At 35.0% G+C, this 26,463-nt stretch overlaps 2 protein-coding genes across 3 annotated transcripts in view; both read left to right on the top strand.

Moving 5' to 3' along the window:
* Positions 1–6,027: 6,027 nt before the first annotated feature.
* LOC117212547 (elongator complex protein 3) lies at positions 6,028–8,583 on the top strand. Its single transcript, XM_033457440.1, has 9 exons — positions 6,028–6,207; positions 6,325–6,566; positions 6,687–6,890; positions 6,962–7,215; positions 7,293–7,482; positions 7,558–7,775; positions 7,865–8,125; positions 8,197–8,378; positions 8,470–8,583. Exons 1-9 carry the CDS (start codon positions 6,189–6,191, stop codon positions 8,553–8,555), a joined length of 1,656 nt encoding a protein of 551 aa, XP_033313331.1. The 5' UTR covers positions 6,028–6,188; the 3' UTR covers positions 8,556–8,583.
* A 689-nt stretch (positions 8,584–9,272) lies between these two features.
* The window catches only part of LOC117212541 (TBC1 domain family member 1), a 39,296-nt gene continuing 22,105 nt past the window's right edge, over positions 9,273–26,463 (top strand). The window contains exon 1 of one of the 2 annotated variants that reach the window (XM_033457433.1): positions 9,273–9,561. The gene's annotated coding sequence lies outside the window, so the exon portion shown is untranslated. Of the gene's footprint in view, positions 9,562–13,492; positions 13,690–26,463 lie in introns of those variants that run through there. The other variant, XM_033457434.1, reaches the window with a different exon arrangement.

The raw sequence follows: 26,463 nt of genomic DNA, 5'->3' as shown, positions 1-26,463 counted from the left end.
ATACACTTAGCACTAACACGATTACCCTATATCATTAATATGATTATTATTACATGAGATGATATTAATTAACTGATAGTATTATACCTGTTGTCCCGATCAAAGGACAGACGCGGTTTTTCATGGTAGATTTACCTACTTCCCCTATCCCAATCCTCCTCCCTCCTCCTTCCGCGCCGACAATTTTAGGAGGAAATTGAAAATCGTTATACATATATACATATATATAATATACATATATATGGAGAGAGAGAGAGAGAGAGAGAGAGAGAAAGCGTTATCACACTTTGATTTTACCGATAATCGTTAAATAATCGTCATTGATATAAACGATAAGGATTATTATTATTAATTATTAATATTATTATTATTATTATGATTATTATATTATATCAAATTGTATTATTATTATTAATATTATTATCGTCAGCATCGCCGTTATCAGGGCCGTTTCGTCGGCCCTCCATCGTTCATCGTCGCGAGATCATCGTCATCCTCATCGTTTCAACCTGAACGCCGGTTTCTTCCGATTTCTTATCTCTTTTGCTCGCCATTTTTTCTTTCTCTTCTTCGCGAATTCGTCGAGTTTCATTCGAGAACTTTCTCCTTCCATTTTTGTTTTTCAATTCTTTCTTCTAATAATGTAAATTCCCATAATTTGGTCATGGAAATTCGCTCCCTTCTTCCTTCGAACCCGCTTCTTCGTCGCAGGCCCGATTCCTTCTCGTTGCCGAAGAATGATCTCAATTGAAGAAAGGAAGATTCGAAGACAGGAGATCGTATCGTCCCGTGAACGGTAGCCGATTTATTCGAACGATCGCTACGTTCGGGGCGAGCTGTCTTTGTTTCGCGCCTTTTGACGATGGCGTCTGCGCGCGGTGCGCCATTTAGACACGTATAACGATTCCTTCCACCTGTTTTTCATTTTTCTAGAAACGTTCTAAGAGTCGTGGCTGTTCGTGGAAGGAACCCTTGCACGATTATCATCTTGCACTTCGGGAAGAAGGGGTAATATCAACATTTCCTTTCGATTTAAATATCTCTTCTTCTCCAGCAACGATGATTCCAATGCGCGGCACGCGTGGCGTTATCTTCGATAAAAATATGATTCCCCGACTTTACGAGCGTCTCCTGCAAATTAGACTGATTTAAAAAAATGAAATAAAATTCGGGGAATCGATGAAGAAGAAAAGTGTTCTTTGAACATAATGTTTGAAGCGGCTTGTAGGATTTTGCGAGAGTTTAAGAATAATGGAATCTTTGATGTAGATCGAGGATCTCGGTGCCAGAGATGCGTGAGAAGAAGAAGCACCGAATCCTGTTATCGATGTTATCGTCCTTTATTGTCCCCCTTTTCCCGTTACTTTGAGGCGTGCGTGTGCATGTGTGCTCGGTGAGAGTAATGCGCGTGCGAGTGTAGGCGATCTCGAATGGAGTTGAATCGAATAATCAGCTTCGATATCGACGACTAGCCATTGAATTTCTTTCTGTTTCCTGTCTCTTTCCTAGGTAAATCGAGTAACTACTGTTCAGATGATATTTTGACGTTGCATATCGCAGAAAAATAGTGTTGCAGGCCATCCATGTCTTTAGAGCTGCACTTGTGACAATTGGTTAATATTATTTGACATAATTTTTAACGAACCCTTCTTCGAAGCTCATAGATATATATGAAGGGTTTCTCGATTTATTTAACCTGTAAATAAAGTTAGATTTAATCCAATCAATGAGTTGTACGGTATATTATACAGTCGATTTTGTATCAAATTAAGAACTTTTATGAATGTAAAGAAATGTAAAAGTTATACAAAATACTTTCCTTCGGTTATTACTGAAACACTGCTTATTTAATGTTATTTCGTTTTAATCACTTTTGTAATACCACATTCGAAAAAATCGAATCTGACGACGAAGTTGAAATTGAATGTTCGATTCGACGACCAAAGGGCGAGCCGAGTAATGCGAAACGCTCGCACGTGTCCCAAAAGAAACTTATAGCGAACTTGGCCCTTGAATGTTACCGATGTTCTTCGAGCACAGTGAATTCACAAGCGAAAACTGTGCGGCTTCGAACTCTGAAACGTTCGTACGCTTTCTTGAATTTGAAATTACGATAAAGTAGACACAAATTGATCATGATATAAATCTCGTACAAATTCAAGGACGCGAACGGCCTTCTGCTCAAAGCAAGTGTTACCATTCTGCCGAGCACAATTTGATCTTGTATAAATAATTATTAATAAAATTAAGAAGATGCCAATAAATTACTGTATAGTTACAAAAATAAGTAATTGTATAGCTACTCTTAATTTACTTATCGTCTGTATATTTCGAACGATCGTTGTCAATTCGTCTCTTCGGATCCAATATGGCGGACCAACTATGGCAGTCGTTCTAATAAAAGGAAGAAAAAAAAGTCAAGCGAAAAAAGCGTTTCGATAGTGAAATTTTATGAAGGATTTGTTAAAGATAGTGTGTCTGTATTTTCAAAGCTATTCGTTGGTTATTGCATAATAATCTACAAGCTCAGATTGTGCGCGGCCATCATAACATTTATTAGTGACTAAAAAACGCGCTGTTGCATACTCGAAATGTTCGCTTCGTAATTTATTGTAACCGTTAAAGAAGGGGAGAAAACGAAAAAAAGATAGCGAGAGATTGTCGAAAAAGCTGTTTATCGAGAGAGAGAAAAAAGAAAAAGATTTATTATAACGTAGTTCTTCCTCGAACTGATGTTGAGAAATGTGAAAAAAATAAAAGAATTAAATTATCGACATCGTGTGCCGGATCAAAAAAATATGGACGGGGATGTAAATAGATGGCGTCGCTGGCTGTGCTGTGCAAATTGTTGAATAGCGATGTGATACACACACATATATATATACATATATATGTATAAATACATGATACATATGTATACATATATATTTACATATACACTAATTTGCGGACGCGGTATTACCTCCAAAAAAAAAAAAGATTGTAGAACTGCAAAAGCTGCTATTGCAATAGAAACATAATTCGATGGCAGATCCACGTTATCGGACGCCATTTATTCAAGTAAAGAACGAATAAACGATTGAACGACTCTTCGGCGTTTTAACTTTGCGATAGGATCAATGTGAAACAACATTCGAAACGTGTGCTTGTATCGATATTACGTTATCGGATAATGGATCGAACTATCGATGTTGCTCTTACACTCGAAGCCAACTTCAATCGAAAACAGATGAGTGTAACGAACACAATGGCGACTTTTGCAATGACACATGTTCATACCGTATACATGCAAGGCATGGTCGTGCGAACTGTATTCGATCAAATACGACATATTCATCGTCTTCGTTCTTGTGCTCTTCGTTCACGTCGTGTTCGTTTCATTTTCATGCACTGTCAGCCATGCGAGGGAACGCTTGGGGACATTTGACATTTGATTCGCAATTTATAGCCACCATGGAAAATACGAGAAAAGAAAAGGTGCATAAAAGGACACGTGAACTGAGTGGCGCAATTCTTCGATAAATTCGCTTTTGAATAAAGTAGATAGCACCATAGATCTAAGAAGTGTTAACCGCAGATGCCGTGTTGAGAAAATGGGCCTCGTTGTAAAAGAAATAGGGATGAGTAACGGGATTTCTCTTTCCTTCCCTATCTATTAAAAAGAAATATCTGTTAGAAAGAGAAAGGGAGGCAACGTTAAATATCTTTATCTCTCTTTCAACGAGGACCGCACTCTTCATAAGACACCCACGGTCTATACTTCTTACATATGTCCATGGATAGGATACGTGTAAGTGAAACCACGTTCCAATTCGAGCGGAGACCACGCATTTCGATTTCGATATATCGTCTCGATTCAACAAATCGGACGCTGTCCCCCCGTGTTCACGTCGAAATAGCGCGTCGCGAATCGCGCTGGAATTGGAACGAATAATCGGAAACGATCTTTGTGGCGGAGCGTGTGATTGTTGAAGCGGTTCGAGCCTCGAGATATTCGAGAATCGAACTCGCCTTTAATCGGTCAACGTCGAGTCGAGGAGAACGGTTCATTAGTCTCAATTACTAGTTGGAATGTCTCTCGTGGTAAAACAAGAGAGGCGCGCTAAGCTTGAGCTCGTATGTATAGTCGCAAACAATCGACTTTCGATCTATCGCTGTAATCACTGCCATGTCGGCGACGCAGAGTCAGTAAACGATGGCGATTTTGTGTAGAGATACATACTTCGTTGATTTGAACCCACGAAGCGATGCGCGTTTACGATATTGTATTTTATTGTTATTTTTCTGCTTCGCGATGCATTTACTTTTATTCCGAATTAAAATATGAAACACTTGCGAATTTTTCTAGCAATAATTCCTTTTTTTTCTCTTAAATTATTCACTTATTTAAATAAAGTTACTACCACCCAATTCACCCAGTACTTTATTCATTGAGTATTAACATGCTATAATAAAGTGCGATTAAATATTCAAATGAAATTATCGTATTATTTTATGGACCGCATCGTGTGTGGCTTCAGCAACAGAGTGGCGTTTCTTATTAACTGTGTCTCGCAAACATTCTATCGCCGGAACAACATTGTGTGTCCAGTTTGTTAAGAGACTTAAGTCTCTTTGCAATAAGTCTCACTCCTCAAGAAACTTCCGATTGAGCCTTCGAAGTTACTCCATATGAGCTACTTCTTAGGAATATCATTATGGACGTTGTGTCGTGAACGGAGCTCCAATGCTGGTATTAGAGAGTTGCTGGCAACTTACGATTAAAGATGTGACCAAATAGACGATATTCCCTTTCGATTACGTCTTTTGATTCGCGAATTATAGTGGAGATTGAGAGGTACCAGTGGAGCGCTGTCCACGAAACTGGTTCATTTGTTTCTTGTCTGTAGCATCACCAATTCATATAATGTGTCAACCTCGAGCGATTCTGGAGCAGCGATTTTCAACATTTTCATCTCATAGAACACATAAATTGATTATTAAAATTCTGCAGCATGACAGAAAATATATTATGTTTTAGCTGTTGTCATTCTTTTATTTGACAATCTAAGAAAAAAGAGGCCAATGCTCTTAATTAAATAATTAGATACTGCATCTTTCAAAAATTTTTACGGCACATGGTTGAAAATCGCTGTTGTAGATCCTAGAGCATAAGAAGTGCGGTGATCGGAGATTTTGGTCACTCGATGTTCACAAGCGGAACTCGGTCACTGCTGCGCAATACTCATGCGCAGTCGTCGATGGCGGGCAACAACATCGGTTCGATGCGATGGGTCGAATCTAACCTTTCGATCTTCTCTGGTTTCGTTTAATTTCTTACGATATCATATAATTATTAAACGATAATGATTCTTATGTAAGAGCTACTACGCATAAGGGTGTTATATGTTACGTTTCTCGAATTTTGTATGGGCCATACGAAACTTTGTTCCTTAGAACATTGTTGAGTGAAAAAGATATCTTTCGCACTGCATTCCTAATGCACATTGCGTGCTGGAATTTGGTGCATTTATCATAATTGTGCAGGCATTATTACGATTGTGTTATAAAATAACAAACAGGAAAATGAAAGTGGAAGAAATAAAAAGAGGCGCATGTGCATTTATAAAAGCGAAAGAAATTCAGGGAGAGGTATGAGATAACACGCGTGATTGTACATGTGTGTATGAAAGAGGAAGAGAAAGCATTTGCAAACGATCATGTTTATTCTTCACCAACTGTACGCAATATGAAATTGAGTATACAAAGCAGAGCAGCGAGAACCATTTGTCCTAGTCCTAGTATTCAAACTCATCACCATAATTTATAACCGATTTCAATTTAAATCTAATAAAATGATGTTATAATACCAAACATGTCTTTTTTAGTATCTTTCTATACCCGAAATATAAAGAAACTTAAATTCATCATAACGATTAATTGACAATAATATGGGTTTGAAACCAAGATTAATTTTAGTACTTTCCTTACAGAGCCCTCTGGTGAGGATATAGATCACTGCATACATGAACTTATTGACTGAGTTCTCATGTGCTCAGTTACGTTTCAATCGCCGAAAAGTGTATGTGATATCAAATATAATCTTGAAATCTAACCTTATTTAACAATAATAAATGTTTGTATTTTATAAAAAAAAGTAATAATTACATTATTAGTGATCTTGGAAGATTTTCTTTACAACTATCACAATGGTAAAGAAAGGAAGAGGTAAATATTATTATTGCACAAAAATAGTTAATATATGATTATCTATTTTGCAATACTATTTATAGAAGGAATAGTTTTACTATTTTATTAAATATGTGTATGTGTATTTAATTTTAGAATTTGAACAGAGTAAAGAAGAACGTATGGTTATAACTATTGGAGAAATTATACAAGAATTATTGAAAGCGCATGATGAAAACAGAGATGTTGATCTAAATAAATTAAAAGCTCGAATTGCTTCTAAATATGGCTTGGATAGCTCACCGAGATTAGTTGATATTATAGCAGCTGTACCTGTTGATGCACGAAATATATTAGTACCAAAATTAAAAGCAAAACCTATTAGGACTGCCAGTGGAGTTAGTATTTAATTTATTACTGTATTATAATTGCAGTGTAAAATCTTTAATAGAAATTCAACAACATTCTCTTCAAATTGTTGTAAAAAATATATTCTGTGAATAATTTGGTCTTTACAGATAGCTGTTGTGGCTGTAATGTGTAAACCTCACAGGTGTCCTCATATCAACATGACAGGGAATATTTGTGTGTATTGTCCTGGTGGACCTGACTCTGATTTTGAGTATTCCACACAGTCTTATACTGGTTATGAACCTACATCAATGAGAGCTATTCGAGCCAGGTATAATCCATTTCTACAAACCAGGCATCGCGTGGAGCAGGTGAAGTTAAGAATTTATTAACTACTTTTATATGAGAAACATTAAATAATAATCATAAAATACTGTTGCAGCTGAAGCAATTGGGACACAGTGTAGATAAAATTGAATTTATTGTTATGGGTGGTACTTTCATGTCTCTGCCAGAAGATTACAGAGATTACTTTATTCGAAACTTACATGATGCTTTATCTGGTCATGTAAGCAGTAATGTTAGCGAGGCGGTTAAATTTTCTGAACGAAGTCGTACAAAGTGTATTGGTATTACTATAGAAACGCGTCCTGATTATTGCCTTAAAAAACATCTTTCCGACATGTTACTTTATGGGTACATGTATTATAATAATTTACATGAATAAATATTTTTTAATTTCCTTAGACTCATATTTCGAACAAATTTAACAGGTGTACTCGGTTAGAGATTGGAGTTCAATCTGTATATGAGGACGTAGCACGAGATACTAACAGAGGACACACAGTTCGTGCAGTGTGCGAGAGTTTTCAACTATCGAAGGATGCTGGTTTCAAAGTAATAGCACATATGATGCCAGATTTACCAAATGTCGATATTGAAAGGGATGTTAACCAATTCATTGTGAGTTATAACTGTATTCCTAAAACATTCCTTATTCACTTTTTTTATTTATCAAAGAAATTGTGTATATTTTAGGAATTCTTTGAAAACCCTGCTTTCAGAGCAGATGGTCTGAAAATTTATCCAACATTAGTTATACGTGGTACAGGCTTATATGAGTTGTGGAAAACAGGAAGATACAAAAGCTATCCACCGAGCATTTTAATAGATCTTATAGCTCGAATTTTGGCTCTGATACCACCTTGGACTCGTGTATATCGTGTACAGAGAGATATACCTATGCCTTTGGTCAGGTAATATTATTTATACTACATTACACCTTATTTATTTGGTATATTTTGGTCATTTCTATTTAGATTAAATTTAATTTTGAAATACGCAGTTCAGGCGTGGAACACGGAAATTTACGCGAATTGGCACTGGCAAGAATGAAAGATTTGGGAACTGATTGCCGCGATGTTAGAACTCGAGAAGTTGGTATTCAAGAAATCCACCACAAAGTACAGCCTTATGAAGTAGAGCTTATACGTCGTGATTATGTTGCCAATGGCGGGTGGGAAACATTCTTGTCTTATGAAGACCCCACACAGGATATTTTGGTTGGTTTATTAAGGCTAAGAAAATGCTCGGGCGATACGTTTAGGTAAAGTAAAATTACAGAAATTATATATTAGTATCGGAATACGATTATATTAAATCAGATGCGTTTTACAGGCCAGAACTTAAAGACAGGTGCTCAATAGTAAGAGAACTTCATGTGTATGGTAGCGTCGTTCCAGTAAATGCTCGTGATCCTACAAAATTTCAACATCAAGGATTTGGAATGTTATTAATGGAAGAAGCTGAGCGGATAGCGAGGGAGGAACATGGATCTCATAAACTTGCTGTCATATCAGGTATAGATCTTACATATCATAATCTTAACAATAAATATTATAAGTATTATTATAAATCTGTTATTATTATGATGCATATAATTCTATTCAGGTGTCGGGACAAGAAATTATTATCGAAAAATGGGATACGAACTCGATGGGCCATATATGTCAAAGATGCTTATAGCTTGCAAATAAATACTATTTTCTTCATAATAAAAAAGAAGAAAAAACAACAAACATAATATTTTCTCTTTTATTATAAATCTTTATTAGAAAACTTTGGAACAACCGATTATCGATCAAACATTAAATTTATGATCTTAACAGTACACTGATTCACAAAAGTATTTGAATACTTTCTACAGAAACTTTGTATGAGCATATTATGTGCATTAACCGACATTTTTTTTTTAATTTCGTTAGCACTGTAATGAGACAAATATCGTTATTATAGTAGCAAAATTTGAAATCAATTCGAAAATGCATATAGAAGTTACAAGACATTTATTGCAAATATAAGTTTTTAAGAGTATTCGAATACTTTGAATCACGATATATAATGGGATATCGACAAGGTCAAGTATGAGAAGAACGTATTAAAACCCATATTTATACACGTCCTGCTCACTATCAACAGTGTCCAAAAAACGCACTCTTATGTCTCTCAATAACTGTGTTAAATAATCGAGTAAATCGAATCAACCGCCGCCATAATTTGAATTTTCACAGTATTGAAATTATCAAAAAACTTTAATTTAAACATCAATATAAATTGAAATTTTTCATGGTATTGAAAGCCTGATTTAAGTAAATATAATTTCGATATCCAGATTTAAACACCGATTGTTATTAATAGTTTCCCCCACTCTCTCGCGCGCCACCTGCTGACGGCGCTCGAAGAGAATAAACAAAAGCAAGTCGCATTCGTGACACCGGTGTCGATCAGTGAACGTCGTTGTCTGAGCTCGGTCTGCTTTGTAATGTGCATTTCTTCAGATAGAAGTCGATCGCAAACGCGCAATTCGGTAAAAACGAATTATCGCGTGTTTGTTCGACGCTTGAACGTTTGCGCGGCCGACGCGAGAATGTCGTGGAAGGAGTGGGATGGTGAACGGTAGATGCTAGAACATTTGTGTCAATACAACAGGACGACCAGGCGTCTACAGAGAAAGCGGTATTATCCTGGCGCCAAATCATAGGGGTAAGTGAAATGGCAAACACTGATTAAAATTTAGGTTAGGTCCGTCGATGTATAAACATTCAAAAATTTAGTTCCTTGTAATATTACTAGACTGCGGATTTTTATACACTCACAAGAAATGTAAGGGTGTCAGAATACACATAATATAGAAAAATATGTAAAATATTCAGAGTACTTATAATATCTAGTAGTTAGTAGATTCTGCTTAAGTTCCATTTCTCTAATTGTAACTGTTTATCAAAATATAAAGTTGCATAAATAACTGCAGTCTATATGTTACTGCATTATATCTGCAATTAATAGATATATGGACTTATGTATGTTTAATGTTATATTAGAATTTTGTATTGTACAAATAGAATGATAAATACAGATACATAAATGAAGTTCAATTGGAAAATTTCGGATTTAATAGATTTCGTGCTGCTTCAATTTTGTAACTTGTCATCAAGCCGCGTGCATCACTAATAACCCATGCAAAATATTTGTTAAATAAATTGCGTTCCATAATAATTACAGAATTGTTAAAAGAATTATTTCACAGAAGTCTTGATTTGCATAAAAAGCCACAATCTAGTTATGTCGATACCAAACCTGTACCATGAACAACGTTACGCCGTTATGTAAACAAACATCGTTATCTTAACTCCATAATGAATTTCTACGTTTACTTTATAATTTTCTTCTTGCTACATAAAAATTATTTATCAAATAATTATTTACAAATTATTGTGATAGGTAAGGTTCCAAAGGTTATATCGTTAAGAAACATTGGCAACATTCGTAAAGTAAAAAGCAATTGTTTTCAACGCAACAGTAACTTTCTTGAGGTTGCTCGACCAATAAATTACGTCTACAATTAGAGTTACTTAACATGATATTTTTTAACGTCCGCGAGACTCGATTGTATTTCCTGAACTCCTCGGAATTCCTTTGCGCGGAAAATTGGTTTATTTTGTTGCGTTTTATTACTTACAGAATCTAAAACCTTAAAATTCAATCTAAAACATACAAGTCACAAAAATTCGAAAGGCTATAGTTTATATTTTCTGTTTTTCTTCTTTCGATACATATTTTTACGAAGGTGTTTATCCATGTCAAAACTGTTTCATTTGTTTTCATAAAGTATACGATAAAGTAAACGACGTATTGTGCTCGTTCAAAAGTAGATTCTTTTATCGACAGAGAAAATATTTCTGCTATCATGTTACATATTCGCGAAATTCTAATAATACCGATGAAAACGAGAGATATTAGATTTCCTTTCTGAAGTTTTGCTTCGTTAACTTCTTTAATGCGAATTTTCGGGAAATTATTCGCATAGTCTCAATTTTGCAATGTTCAGTTAAGCAATGTGCAAGTGGAAAGTGATGCTCCGAGTTCGACGACCTCTAGTGTCATAATACTCTAATTACGTCACTATTGTATTGGAATATCAGCAAAGAATTACAAGAATTATAAATTTATAGTATTGATCATAGTAAAAATTAAGTATTGGTTATAAAAGAACCTTTCAATTTTCATAGGCATTTATCCTTATCTATTCTATGTAATATCGGTAAATTGGTAATTTACCGATAAAACACTGTCAATAGAATCTTCGTTTTCGTTTGTTCTTCAACTACTTTTTCCAACCTATCACAGAAAAAGCATGTTCTATATCACGGTATTATTTCTCTTGTTACCATGTTAAGAAATAGGCAAGTATGTATAAGCTATATTTGAACTATATAATTACTATGTATATATCACTCTAGAATTAATAAAAATTTGCTTCATTGCGTTATGATATTAACTATAGAAATTTGAAAGTTACAAATCCTCGAAACATTCAATAATATCATTGAATATCAAATCATTCAAATCATTCAAGTGGATAAAATCTCACCATCCTAGAGATTTAAATTCGTATCTTACAGTATAAGAATTTCCCCAGCTTTTCTTCATATATTCCTCTCGTCACGTTAACAATATAATCACGTAATTTCATCAGTATTATGTTACTCGCGTCATTATTTTAATTAGATACATTTCAAACAATAAATTATCTCGAAGATTGCATAATCTTAATTGCCGATTAAGAAGCACGACAAGAGCAGTTCCAGGCGAGCGGTAATTCCCTCGTGCGTGCACAGGTTGCACCCACGCAACCGTGTACAGTGTACAATAGTGCTACGTTAACTGGTCAGGGTTTTGCTTTGTTAACTGGCCGTCGCTAATCCCACCATTTATTGAAACTGACTTAGTGAAATAAGTTTCTCTGGTATTATATACCAGACCCGTATTCCTTGCACTAGTCATCTTTCCAGTAACGCATTATACATTGGTTCATGAAAGTATTTGAACAATATTTTGGCGAGTATCTACGTTTATATATGTCGGAGATCGTAAAATCGTAATTAAAGTTTACAGTTGCAATTAAACAGTTTGCCGTCATTCTGCCCAATTGTACTTGTTTACGATCTGTGATAATAAACATGGGCTCAAGGCGACCATCAGCCGTCGAACGTAGCCGCGGTCAATGGGACGGGCACTCCGTCTAACAAAGGTGCGGAGTGATGTTATGACCCTCATTAAAGGAAATACCCATAGAGGTACTAGACAGTAAAACACATGCCAACGGTTCCTTCGGACAATGAATACCTGATGTTGAGGCACGTACACAGTACAAGTCTGGTTAGCCCGAGGACCCGCTATAAAACCTGGGGCTTTCGGCAATTAAGATTTGTGCAAACGGACAGGCAGCTTTTGTCTGAAATCGACCAATCGACAGCGACGTCGATCCGAGGATCTTATGTACTTAGACACCCCACCATAGTTGGCCTCGGTAGTGTCATTGGGACGAAAATTCATTCTTCCTTGAGATCTCATCGACGAAGGGAGTAGCGCCTTACGAGGAGTGAGTAGTACACGTTTGAGTTAGAGCAAGTATATCTATCCTCGCGTTGACCGGTTCGTTATCGAGCCTAAGTCCATTATCACTAGTGTCGCGAGTGCCTAATCGCCGCTGTTGATTGTCGAATCGGTAGTGATCATACTCGTAGTATCAGCCTTCTGTACCTTCGTTATAACACAACGCTGGCCAACTCCAAGGGAGGTCTATCAAACGTCCACAACTCTGCCCTGACTCTTCTCCGGTATATATATTAGTATATTAAATAAAACATTTTGAAGTTCTACTAGCACTGTAATAATTATAATTATCGTGAATATATTTTTAGCTACACATAGAAGCTACAGTTCATTGTGTTAATAAGCCATTTTTACCGTTAATTATATGCATGTTTGAAGCAATTATTCATTCTGTATATTAATTTTTTATGAAGCATTTGTTTATGTTAAATATATATACTGTACTTCTATATACATTTTTTAATTAATTTGAAATTTTATTTATGATAACTGTGTTTCATTAAAATGTTTCTGAGGTTTCAAAGAGTGTAAGTAATATACTAATAAATATCATATAATATATATTACAATATTATGTAGCATATTCACCAAAGTTGTCTATTGCAAGTACTCAAATATTTTCACGAATCACTATATGTAAAATAAACAAATGTGTCAAATACCATTATCTCATTCATACTCAATGTAGAATAGAGACACTCGGAATTGCCCAGAAGTATCCTACTTTCTTTTTAAGTGATCCGATAAGGTGCCGATACTTTATCAAGATATACGTATCTACAAGATATTTGCATTTATATGAGTACGTTACCATTCTTTACAGTGTATATCGTATACCTTTCATAGGCCGTGAATCTGTGTTTTGTCCGACGATTTTGGCTCGATGCTCGCGATATATTCACAAAGTGGCCGCCAGTCATGAATTCGTCTTCGACCGGCCAATTGGACGACTCGCGATCTATAGTAAATATCCGGCTACTATTATTAAGTTTGTCCTTAACGATCGTTACGGGTATCATCTCGCAACCATTAGCTCCCGTCACACGAATGGCATCGGATCCGTTCGTGAACTTCGCGAAGTTATCGGATCGTGATCTAGTGATTGTGTGTTTTCACTGTTCCCATTAAGTGGTTCCAGGATCCGCGCGAAACTTCATCGGGAATATCGTGTATACTATTTTGTAGAAACACCGTACCACGCCAACTGTCGTATAGGTAAGTCACGAACCGTTTACCGTAAAATGGGAACATTTAGTTGGCAACATGACTGATAATAGATATAGAGATAATAGAATCGATTTGGACATTAATACTCCATAAATTTATGATCGCGTTGAAAATTGGTATACTTAGAGGAATTTGACGAAAATCGCAGACGCTGCTTCGCGTTGCTAACCAACCACTCTTCCGGATGAATCATCTTGAGTCATCTTAAACGCTCCTTTTTGGAAGTGAACTAAAAATAAGTGAAAGTTTAGGAAATAATTCTAAAAAACGATATCTTACTCTATTATTATCTGTTAATTTTACTCTAATTAATTAAAGAGAAGCTTTGCTTGTATTTGTTACGTTAACACGACGAATATTGTAATAAATAGATATTGACCGATAAAAGCACATAATAGATACCGAAGCAAACATACGCCTATATTATTGCGTCGTTATTTATTCAAATAATACGCTATATATATGGCAGCTTGTACCGAGAATTTCTGGTATCAAGTTCGTACGCCTACATGTCTGACAGATAAGGGATCGATGTGTCCATACAATTTTCGAGGTGTAACGTTGTAAGGCAATTAGTAGGAACGTGTATGCTCGTGTTACCAAATGTACCAACACCGTGTTGTCCGAATGTATTGACACAGTCAGGGACACGATCTCTCGTAATAGCTAAAAATACCGAAAGATGGCGACTACTAAAAAATTCACACATTTCTGTTTTATTTCATATTAAAATTGCATAGTATTTATACCTTATATTATTACAATATATAGTAATGATATATTTATTCTAATATACTAATAGATACGTTATAAAATTCTATTCTTATGCTTTCTACAGTATAAAGATGTATATAGTGTAAGATCTTTTATATGCATTATGAATAATTTATGATCTATGATAGGTAAAGGTCCTTTTGTTTTCACCACGATAGTATTTAAAACATAAAAATGCGTAAACAAGATAATCTACCTAATTGCTACTTCAGGTCGATTCTTATGTAAGGAAGTATAGATAGATAGTTTCCTCATTGAATATCTTATCTACAGTAATTAATATACCTCGACAAGTTTATCGCAAAATTGTTGATTTAAAATTGCCATCGAAAATTCTCGCCGCTTTTTTTTTAAACAAGTACCTCGATTGACTTATTATTTTCGCCGTTTGTTTCATTTTACCAAGTCTCTTAGGATCTTCGCACCATATTATGTGCAACGATTCTCGAATTTACATCTTTGTTCGGCAAAGTGGCGCGCTACGCGTTGCTGCGCTTACGAGGAATGTTCGGTGTTATGCTTGCACGCCCACGTCGACATGTGCGCTGAACATTGCCGGAAAGTGGGACACTCCTGGTTGACCATGAATTTCTTGTTAAGCTTCGTGGATTTACATTTAAGCGCATAGTATCGCGTACCACGGAATCTAGATTGAATTAATAGGAGATTAGTTTGAATGACGTTTGCAAAAGACCGCCATCTTGGAGACCCTTTACGTCCGTTCACCGTGAACGTCGTAATAACGGTCATTTCGAATTTAAAAGCCAGAGAAACTTGTATCAACGCCGATCAGAATGCACGGACGTTTAACTTTTATTTTGATATCATTTTACTACACAAACCATAGGTATAAGAAGTATAGATCGCAAATGACTTGTTGAGAAAATGAACCTCTTTGGAAGAAAGATAGAGATAAATAACGAGATCTCTGTTTTCTTTCCTATCTATTGCGAACGAATATCTGTTAGAAAGAGAAAGAGAGACCGCGTTAGTATATATATATATATATATATATATATATATATATATATATATATATATATATATATATATATATATATATATATATATGTATAGCATAAGAAAGTGATGTAGAAATAGAAAGAAAATGGTGCATAGAGACCCCTTGTGTCCTTGTCTAATAACGCATACACGTTCGTATACAGTAAATATATATGTGTAACACCGATCAACGAGCGGCGTCAGTGTCGTTAGCGTACATGCCTGATTAGACAAGGACAGAAGGGGACTCCATGTGGCGTTCTCTTTCTATTCCCGTATCGCATTCACTTACACATATGACTCGAACATATGATTCGCGTACTCTATCTTTATATTTCTATGTTTGGCACACACTGTCTATATGTGTATCTTAGGTCTATCAACTAATGGTATTATTAAATTGATAAATTACAAATGATTTGTAAGTTGTAAAATTTATTTGTACAGAGCTTCGTATGTTTCATTAACAAACTTGTTGCTGTTATGTAAGAGAATTTATTAGTACGGATAACTTGTAACTTCTGACTTCAAAGATTTCGCTAGTAGATATAATATTAGTCCAATTGCGCAATAGGACCCAGATTAAATTCTTAAACGTGTTCAATATTATGGCGATAAGGTAAATAAAAATCCAGACAGAATTGTATACAGAGCGTTCCAATTTCTTCTATCTAAACATTATGAAATGTTAGAATGAGTATAAATAAGAAAAGTTTGGAGCACTTTGTATGTTTCGAAAGAGCATACAAATTTTAAGTGGATTTAAAAAAATAATTTCGTTTCGATATCATTGTTATTTATCACCGACTTTTATCTTGTCCAGGGGACACGGGTTGAGAATCGATGTGCTAAATGTATTGAAAGATCGATGGACGCTGTCCAATTGCTCGACACAGATCGATACATGTCGATACAGATCTAAAACTTTAATTCCGTGACGAAATTGGAGCGCCATGTTGATCGCTTGTTGTGCAAAGTTATCGATACTTTACAGTGTCCTTACATTGCATTTAATCCATAGAGCTGCTGATATATAGCAAATTATAATGTCGTAGTTACGTGACATTGGAATTCCTCAAAGATATTTACTTCCACATATGTTTCAGCGGTCGTCATGAGATCGTGGTAACGGTATTTTATTAATCGAGCGTATTTATTCATAACTTTACGAATACTGGTTACGTGCATTAGCGATTTCTTCAACAGATACTATGATGACATCAGTCGACGTGAGAGAAAATTAATATTGTGAAATTGTCGATAAAAAAGTAAACTATTTACAAATTACGGATATCAACATCGCTAGTATTATCATAATTACGGAGATAAATCAACATTTATATCTCTACTTATCACATTTCTAAGCATTTGTACGGATCATCTTTAAATCTAATGTGTCTATTTATCGACTGAGAAATAGACATTTCTTTTTTTGATATTTCTGGATAACCGCTTATCAATGCATTGAGAAGTATTTCTATGTATATATGTATGTAGTCGCAGAAATGGAATGAATGTCCTATTTTTATCGCGAGAGGAAGCCGAGATAAACGTGACAAAATGAAAATATTTTCAAGTGCAACACGTACGAGAGTAGGCAAGTATAGATGAGCATGCAGGAGCATGTAATCTCGCGTGACATATTTTAATCGCCATAAGTTACGCGTTGGCCGGTAATACACAGAGCACGACGATAAATTGCACCACCCAACGAGCCTCTGTATCTCGTAAAAAAATAATAAAAGCAGTGTGCAAGTACCGCTGGCATTAATTCCTGAGAACCGGGCGAAAATATGGCGAAATTGGTTGTGACGTCCAGCGAATATTTTTTAAAAAGCGCTCCAGGCGCACGTAAAAATATTTGACGGTACTCTCGTGAAAGGTTAAATCGGTTTTCGCAGGTAATTTTCTTCTGGAAAAAAGTGATATTTTATAATGAAATTTTAGAAGATGAGTTTTGAACTGGCGTGTGCTACGTTTTTCTATGAGATTGAATTTGCCATACACGAACCTTTCAGAAATCAAACTAGTCAACTCTAACTTTTTATTAATTTCCTAATTTCATTATACAGGGTGGTTGGTAACTGGTGGTACAAGCGGTGATTCTACGCGAAAAAAGAAGTCGAAAATATAAAATAAACATTTTTTTTTTTTCTAATTTTTCCATCGAGACAACGATCTACAGTGAGATCCGTTATAACGAGACGCGATAAAGTGCACGCGTACCGAGCGAAAATTCAAAGTCGATTTTCTCGAAAACAAAGCCTCGAACGAAAAATTTTTATTCTATATTTTCGACTTCTTTTTTCGCGTAGAATCACCCCGCTTGAACCATCAATTACCAACCACCCTGTATAACTATACGATTAATATTCAATACTCAAGAAACAAATGGCTATCTACATATTCTTCTCCTTATTTATTTATTTATAGTCGCATCAGTAGCGAGACTATTAAAGACTACTTTTGGGTTGAAGAACATGTGTAGTATCATTGTGGTATTCGCGTAAATCTAAACATGTTATAAACAGTTAATCAGAATTAATCAGATACAGATATTAGAGAAATGTTCAAGGAATATCAGTGATTTTAGTCTTGTGAACAATAAAGAAGAAAAATTAGTGGAAAACGAATTATTCTTCAAAAAGCCTCGATGGCCGTATGAGTGTTGAATTCGTGCTAACGAGCTCCTACGTTTCTGCCAGTGATCCAAGAAATGATTGTACTTGGATTGCCGGGAAGGTGCCAAAACGGGTGCACGCGCAAACTACTGGGATTTCGATCATTTCCCCCGTTTCGGCATTCGTTGTACACGTGCACCGATTACGTAACGACGTAACGCGCACGATGCACTCACGCCTATGCACGTATAGATACGTGATTCTATTTTCGGCGGGGATACATTTCGTAGTCGAAAGACGAACGATGTGCAACATAAACCATCGAACAATATTTATTCCTCGGCTGAAACGCGGCCAATCGATTTATATGTTTAGCGTACGTGAAAAAACGTACAAAGATAAGAGGGAATCTTCTCTCTCGTACTTTGTCGTTCTAAGCTTTGACGTCACGCAGATAGACCAAACTGTATTACGACGAAATTGAAAAAATAAGCAACTCGTATCTATAGTAAATAAATTTTAATCACTTTGAAATGCAAAGATTGATCGTTCTTAATAGATACATAGAATGTAATTGGATGAGATGTATCGAATGAATCGCGTTGATAACTTTACTTTTGTTGTACAAGTTTAAGGTTATGTATGGGGTAGAAGTAAACGTTTCTACCAATAGGAAATTAGTTGAATATAAAAATTCGAATTTGAAATTTATTTCTGTGGAAGATACACTTAGATGGTAATTCTAATTTTTAATGTTGGAAATACGAATTTTTGTATTAGTCTTAATAAAATGACGATTACGGTAGTGACAATTTGTGGAGGTCATTTTGATATCAAGCAATCAAATGATCACGCACTAGAATTCAGTAAACAAAAGTATCTCAGAGAGGTTCCTTATTTTAATTTCAAACGATGGCTGACATTTGTTCCATAACTCGAAGGACATTTCTTGGAAACATACGACCGCGTGGTCAATTGTATCGTTGACTTTTGGCCCTTATCGCACTCTGTGCAATGAATGTATAGTACCTCCGTTAATAATAAGAGTAGGCAGTTAAAATTACCCATTACGTGTCACAATACTCTTTATTGTTATCTTAAATTCGAATACTTCGAAATAATCTAAGTAAAATCTTCTATTATTTTCACTTAAATTAAATTTAAAATAGTAGGACGTGACTTAAATCGAGATTAACTCAATGTAATCTTTTTTATTGTACATGCACTTAGTTTGATAACGATCGTCTAAGATTTATTGCACAAGACAATGATGCTATCTATAGTATATACATATTTCGAAACATCCTATGCAATTGAAGATCACACTTGAGAAACGATCTGTATAAAAGAAAGATCTTTTATAAAGGAGCAATTTGTAAGTTTAATGTTTCGTCAACCTATTCCACATCAAAGCTATCCTTGCGTTTCAAGAATTCGGAAATTCAAAGGTTAAAAATTCGAAGATCAAAAAATCCAAAAATTCGGAAATTTCAATGTTCAAGAGGACATAAATTCAAATATAAAACTGTAGCAATTAACTGTATCTCTTCTTTTCAGTTTTCACCATTCCCTTTGAAGAAATACGTTTGGAACCAGAAACTTCACCCCCTTGTTATCAATAACGAGCATGCCAGATTAACCGAAATTAATAAAGAGCCGATAAAACGCCTGACGCATGGCGCGTTATCATTAGCGTTGCACGGCAACCGAACACGTTTTTTCTTCTCTCCCTCCCTCTCTCGCTCTCTCTCTCTCTCTCCCCCCCTCTCTCTCTCTCCCCCTCTCTCTCCCCCCCCCTCTCTCTCTGTCTCTCTCTCTCTCTCTACGACTTCTCCGCATGTTAAGATTGTCGGCGGTCGAGTACACGCCATTAGAAGACGCCACTCGACGGTACTTGGTCGGCTTCAAACGAGGACGTGGCAAAAGAAGAGGGTTAATAACGTAGAAACAGAGCCGTGCGTCGTGAGAAAACCACGACAATCAGTCGTAGCGAAAACAATGGAAACGAACCGAAAAAAAACTACGCCTAACCTATTGAACGTTCGACCCGTTATCGCCGATTTATCGATTCGTTAACGATATCGATTCTTCTCACCGAACTATTGTCACATTCCAATAGAGCGCAGTAATAGGTATCAAAGACCATATAAACAAATATGTTAAGATTATTTTTGTTGCTTTTTTATTTTCGCGTCATTATATTTTCAAATAATTGAAAAAGAGAATAACCTGGTATATCAGAAAATGATTGATGTTCTTTGTATCAATTTCTTTATTCTTATCGGTTGTATTGTATTCGATAAAATACTTCGTTTCTCAGTTGATAAGTTAATAAGATTTAATAAGAAAATTATTAGTAACGTCTAGTATAATTTTTAATCTTCTTCTTTGTACTAAGCTCAAATATCGATTAAATTCTATAGGATTTATAAAATGAGTATCGTTTCTTAACGCAACAAAGTTTTTAAGGTTATAATAATGCGCTAAGTTCGTAATATACAGGGTGGTTTGTAACTGGTGGTACAAGCGGAAAGGGGACGATTCTACGCGAAAAGAGAAGTCGAAAATATAAAATAAAAATTTTTTTTAATTTTCTTTTTTTTTAATTTTTTTTTAAATCTACAGTGAGAACCGTTATAACGAGACGCGATAAAGTGCACGCGTACCGAGCGAAACTTCAAAGTCGATTTTCTCGAAAACAAAGCCTCGAACGAACAATTTTTATTCTATATTTTCGACTTCTTTTTTCGCGTAGAATCATCCCCTTTCTGCTTGTACCACCAGTTACCAACCACCTTGTATAATAATAAGGTAACTAGAATAAGACGCTATAGATACAAGATTTTCGAAAATAGGGAATAAATCAATATAATGTTTCGTAAGAAACGAATCTTTGTATATCCAATACTGTTGATATCATACTTGATCGCAAATTCAAATTTTTGAATATTGAAATATTTGAATTACCGAATTTTTAAATCTTTGAATTTGAATTCAAATTTAATTTTGACGAAAAAAACAAAATCTCTATTATCTTAAATTGAAACAAGGTTATAATAGAACATAAGATGAACCGAAGAAAATGTACCGAACCCCACTGTGAGAAATGTAAATTCCTCGCCGCGCCACGTTGCAAAAAGATATATAACACGTTCATAGGTACGTACGGTAAAGTTGGCGGAAGGGGTTTAATTAGCGTGCAAGGGGTGACTCGGTTACACGAAACAAGAAAACACGGTACATTTACTATTTGTTCAAAAAGGGGGAATGTAATAGGATGATTACAGTAGTCTCGTAAAATTTAGATAAAACCTGAAAGTGGTTAAACTACGTGAAAAAAATTTACTGGGATATTCAGGCAGCATTTTCCTAGAATTTTAGTTACGTTATACTCTATCATAATATCGTAATTAGGCAAATTATTTAATTATGTTCTATTAACCTAATTATACTTTTTTGATACAATGCTTTTCCCTTGTAGAATATTTTTCTGAGGTTGCAATTAAGCTCTTTGCGTAACAGATTGATAATTAAGAATACTGGACATAATCAAAGCTATTAATCTTACAGTTTAATGAATTCAAGCCAGGAAGAATCGACCATGTTGAATAAATTTCGAATGAATTTAAGGCGAAAATTTAGATTACTAAGGCTGACGTAAAGAGCTGAGGAACCTTTTTCTTATGGCTGTTATCAGTCCGGATTCTTATCAGCTAGATGAAGGTATTGCATTATTTCAAACTTTATTGCTCGTTAAAGCGGAAGGGATTGTTGAGATTAATACCTCTTTGGAGCGAGGTGTCCTTGACTGATGCATTCTCTTCGAGACGAGAATGCAATCTGCAATAACGATGACATCTTATTGTTTGAATCACGTTGCTTTCATCGATTTTGCGTTACCTGAAATTGATAATGAGATACCGTTCTTATCTTTTCTAATTTAATAATGCGATAAAAACTGTAGGCTACGTCTTACAAAATATAAAAATTCGATTCTTCGATTCTTAGGTTCTTTCAATACTTTTGCACTTTTGAATTTTTAAAGTTTTGAATGTAATAATTGTCCACAGTTATTAAGAGGTACATCATCCTGATTATCAGATTTCGATTCTAATTTTATCATTGGTTTGCATTTTCTTGTCTCATATGAAACAGCAGTATAACAATTCAGAAAATCACTACTGTTCTTCAGAAGGTCGCAAACGAAATAATTTTCCAAGAACAGAGATCAGAGGAAGTTGACAATATAGTTAATCAGAAGGTTCTATTTTGAGTAACTAAGAGCAAGAGAGACGAATCACGGAACTCTTTAATCATTGGACTGATTCAATGTCAATCTGAGATTTGTTAAATACTATATTTTCTAGCTTAAAATAAAGGGATGATATTAGGATACAAATATATGCTATTCAGACTACATCACATGACTTTATCAGAATACAAGTACATATGTATTTATCCAATTGCCCAATTAATGTTTCTCATCTTCTCTTAACCCTTTCATCTTACAGTTATTAATATCTATTTTCTCAAAGGTACGTATATCTTATCTTTTATATCAAAAATGCAAAAGATGTTGACAGTGAGTAAATAATTATTTTCCAAATTATCTGTTCTGAATTCTTCGTTATTTTATTACATTATCAAAGAGTTAGACACCTTAAAATATTTATTCCATTAGAGAGATGGAAAATAACGATTCTATGTCATTGCTCGTTGAAACAAGATCCTGTCGGATGCAATTATCGCAATTATGCAATCACAATAGGACAACGAAATGAAAGGACCTTTCATGGTTCATTGGCACACGTTGGTATTCTTACTGCATTCCAATGCCAGAGAGCTCGGGATACTGTTACTGTGGCTGCTACCAGTTAAACTGTTCTATACCATATTGGTAAACCCTACATAAACTCGTATCTATCACAGCCACACTTATCTCGACTTTTATTCCATTCTATTTATACCACTCCTTTCGAATAATACATTTATATGCTTCATATTTATTAGTCGGAAGTTCCAGTGCAATTCGAGAATGGTATTATAGCTAAAGCCGTGTTTCTGATAGATGTATTGTAAAACAAGACCAACTACTTATCACAACCAAAACTCGCTTTTCATTTCATTCCATTTATACCGGTTCTATTAAATAAGACATTTGTACGGTTCAAATTTATTAATCAGGCTAAAAGCGCGTATCCATTAGATCAGTATATCTGTATCAATATATCTAGAACAAGGCTAAATCGAAATTTATTAATCAAGAGATCCAATAAGATTTGATAGAATACCAATTACTAAAATTCAGAATGTCATGCATCGTTTCTTTCTGTCTTTTAGTAGTAAAAAAAAAAAAAAGAACGGTATGAGTTAACTATGACAAGATTAACGTTTCATATATTCCCTACACGTGTGTATCTATCTGCGCATAAATTTAAAGTCCCGTTTTCTCGAATCCTCCTTACGCTCAGCTACCAACCGTTTCTCAGTTTCAAATAATGACCTAAAGGAGCTGATTTAATTGGAAAGCGATTGGTAACTCTGAAACGGCTCATGTGATCCGTTAAATTGACGTTTAACAAGCTCCCCACCATTTGACCGTGAAAAATGTCTGTGACGAAACGGCGGCGGGGTGGGACAGACCTTGGAGTCGATGCGAGTGCGAGTACATCGGTACGTGCAATAATTACCGTTGCGATTGTCTGGAATGAAAATCGCTGTTGCATCGAAAGACACAAATACTCGATGTTCGGTGACGCAACGACATAAACCGGTTCCTCTCCGCGACCGATTTGTTATTTTTCATTAACACCGGTGCGATCGGGCAAAACATGTGCGACGTGTGAAACGGTACGAACCGGATTCTTGAACTGTGTTTAGCGTAAGACATACTAACAATCTTTTGAATTGGAGGTTATGGTACATAACCTTTTATCGCAAACCTAAGTATTGGATTTGTTCGTGTTATAGTTTTAGATTTGTTAGTGGAAACATGAAAATAGCATACCACTGGACTTTCGAATTGGAGGTTACGGTACATAACCTTTTATTGCAAATTTTAATGCTGGCCACTTTTCTGTTATAACTTTTCTGTTATAACTCTATATAACTTTTCTATTATAACTTTAGATTTATTAGTCGAAATATACAAATAGCATACAGGAGGACTTTCAAGTTGGAGGTTAATATTGCAGATTTCAAAAAAGAATTAATTAATATGAAGATGTCAAAGAAATGCTTATAAAGAAGCGTTTTCAACTTTAGTAAATTAACATAATATTAAAATATCAAGGGATTTGTAAAAATATTGAAGTATTTTCAACTTGATTATAGCTAACAGTAAAGCTTGGATATAAGTTGTAATTAAAATCAGTTTTCATCGATGGATTTATATAACTATTTAACAGTATGGCTTAAACCATGTTTAAATGTAACTGAAGAGAACTTAAGATTGCAGGCCATTTTGGTTTAACCCTATTGCCATTAGCGTCGCTCTCTTTCCAGAGGTTTCATTCTTCCACGAAGTTCCCGTTTCTGTGGATTAACAGTTCCATTAGATCCTAAGCCTCTTTGACATACTGACATGGTATCGTGTTAACGAACGCGTTCGCGTGTAAGAAAGGAAAAATTTCGCGGACCAATTTCTTGACGGCAATTTACGATCCCGCTAGCAACGCGTCTAATTAAAATTCGATTCGGTGAACAGGTCGCTTGATGTCGTTAAAGTAAAACGTTTCTATCGTAGAATTTTCGTTACGTAATGGTTCGTCTCTTTTTCTTACCTTTTTTGTTCCTCTTACATTTGCGCGATTTTTTCCTCATTTGAGATTTGTCTAATTTAAATTTGACACGAAGGTGGTCGAATCGTAATTTAAATTTCGCGCGCATGGAAGTTAAAAGTTAATTTTAAAAATGACGCGAAAAGTTTCGTATATTAGTTTGGTAACTAGAACCACGAATTTTTAACGATTAGAAGGTAAAGCGTCGAAGTTAAAGAAAAGCAATGTTTGTGTCTTATGAACAGACTATGTCTCATTCATAGAGTGATCTGGATAATTGCAATTGCATACAGATAATGTTAATTGCATCTATTTTAATTTTGCGCATATTTTTTTTTTGTTAGCCTACAAGAAAATAAAAATATTGATTAGGATGTATATATAAATATTGCAAGTAGAAAAACGTAAAAACGTTGTACGTAATGTTACTACAAAAGAAGTATGACTAATGCAAATGAAATATTTTCTGACACATGAACATCAGTCAAGATGTAAAAATAATTGTGTAAACAAAATTATTAAAAGAATGTAGTGACCTAGAGGAGTCAAGATCGGTCAAGATTAAACGCAAATGTTAAATAGCGAAGAAAGACGGAATATAACAAACATGATATAAATACATAGAAATCAGCAACATTTTATGTTAATGCATCGCATGTTCACGCATTCAATTGGAATGATAACAAGAAGGGGTATGTGTATACTTGGAATCCTGACGTCTGCCTCCTACATTAATGCATCAATAAGATGTATGTTACTGAAATAGCATGAAGAGCAAGCACTGCAGAATCTACGCTTTTAAATACATAAAACAATTGTTTGCCAGGTTCGAAGTTCGTGCCAATTTTCATCTTTCATCCTCAAGACATTAGAGTAACAGGTGTTTTGATCCTTTCTGTAATCCTGCATATTCTTATTTCCTTTCTGACGTTTCCTTGTGCTGTAATAATAGTAACAATATTTATATTTTGAAGCATCTAGGATAAAAGCAGCAGTGAGACTATAAATGACATAATTCAGGATATAAAAGATTCCGTTAATTTATTCTTATCCCTTTATGACAGATAAGACCATCAGTCTTACTGTGTATACACGTTTATGGATCGGTTAAATGGTGGTGTGTTTTTGAATGTAAGACACGAGAGAGTAGAACCTTACCTGAATTGCAAATGATCTCAGAATCAGTAAAATATACGTATGTATGTAGAACAAGGAAAATAATAACCGTTCTGTACAAAGGAATTCTATTGTAGAATTTGTACCTTTTGAAAACCGGTGACTTCTATTGACATTCAAATATGGCAATGTTTACCATTTTTGTAATGAAAGTAAAAAGTGCGATAAGAATTTCAGAGGATTATATGCTTAGCTAAGAATACTTTAGCGCCCTCCTTGTTTTGGTGGCGTTTACAATAACTTAAATGCGATCACTTGCACGGTACAATGAAAACAATAATATCCGCTTGAAATAATTTCGTCGCAGGTTAATCCATCGTTGAAAACAAGGCAACTAATCTTCTGCTATTAGAAGAGTATCCGTCTCATATTATTTCTTCAAGAAATAATAAACATATAAATTTTAACCT

Source organism: Bombus bifarius, unplaced genomic scaffold (genome assembly GCF_011952205.1).
Source record: "Bombus bifarius isolate JDL3187 unplaced genomic scaffold, Bbif_JDL3187 scf7180000008321, whole genome shotgun sequence".
In the NCBI taxonomy this organism is placed as follows: domain Eukaryota; kingdom Metazoa; phylum Arthropoda; class Insecta; order Hymenoptera; family Apidae; genus Bombus; species Bombus bifarius.
Note: the sequence above shows the minus strand (reverse complement) of the source record. Positions and strands in the feature narration are given on the sequence as shown.

What these genes read in the sequence shown, in the direction of transcription:
- LOC117212547 (XM_033457440.1), top strand. An exon ending in CCAGGCATCGCGTGGAGCAG is followed by an intron (nt 6,891 to 6,961) that starts GTGAAGTTAAGA and finishes ATACTGTTGCAG; the next exon opens with CTGAAGCAATTGGGACACAG. An exon ending in TCCGACATGTTACTTTATGG is followed by an intron (nt 7,216 to 7,292) that starts GTACATGTATTA and finishes CAAATTTAACAG; the next exon opens with GTGTACTCGGTTAGAGATTG.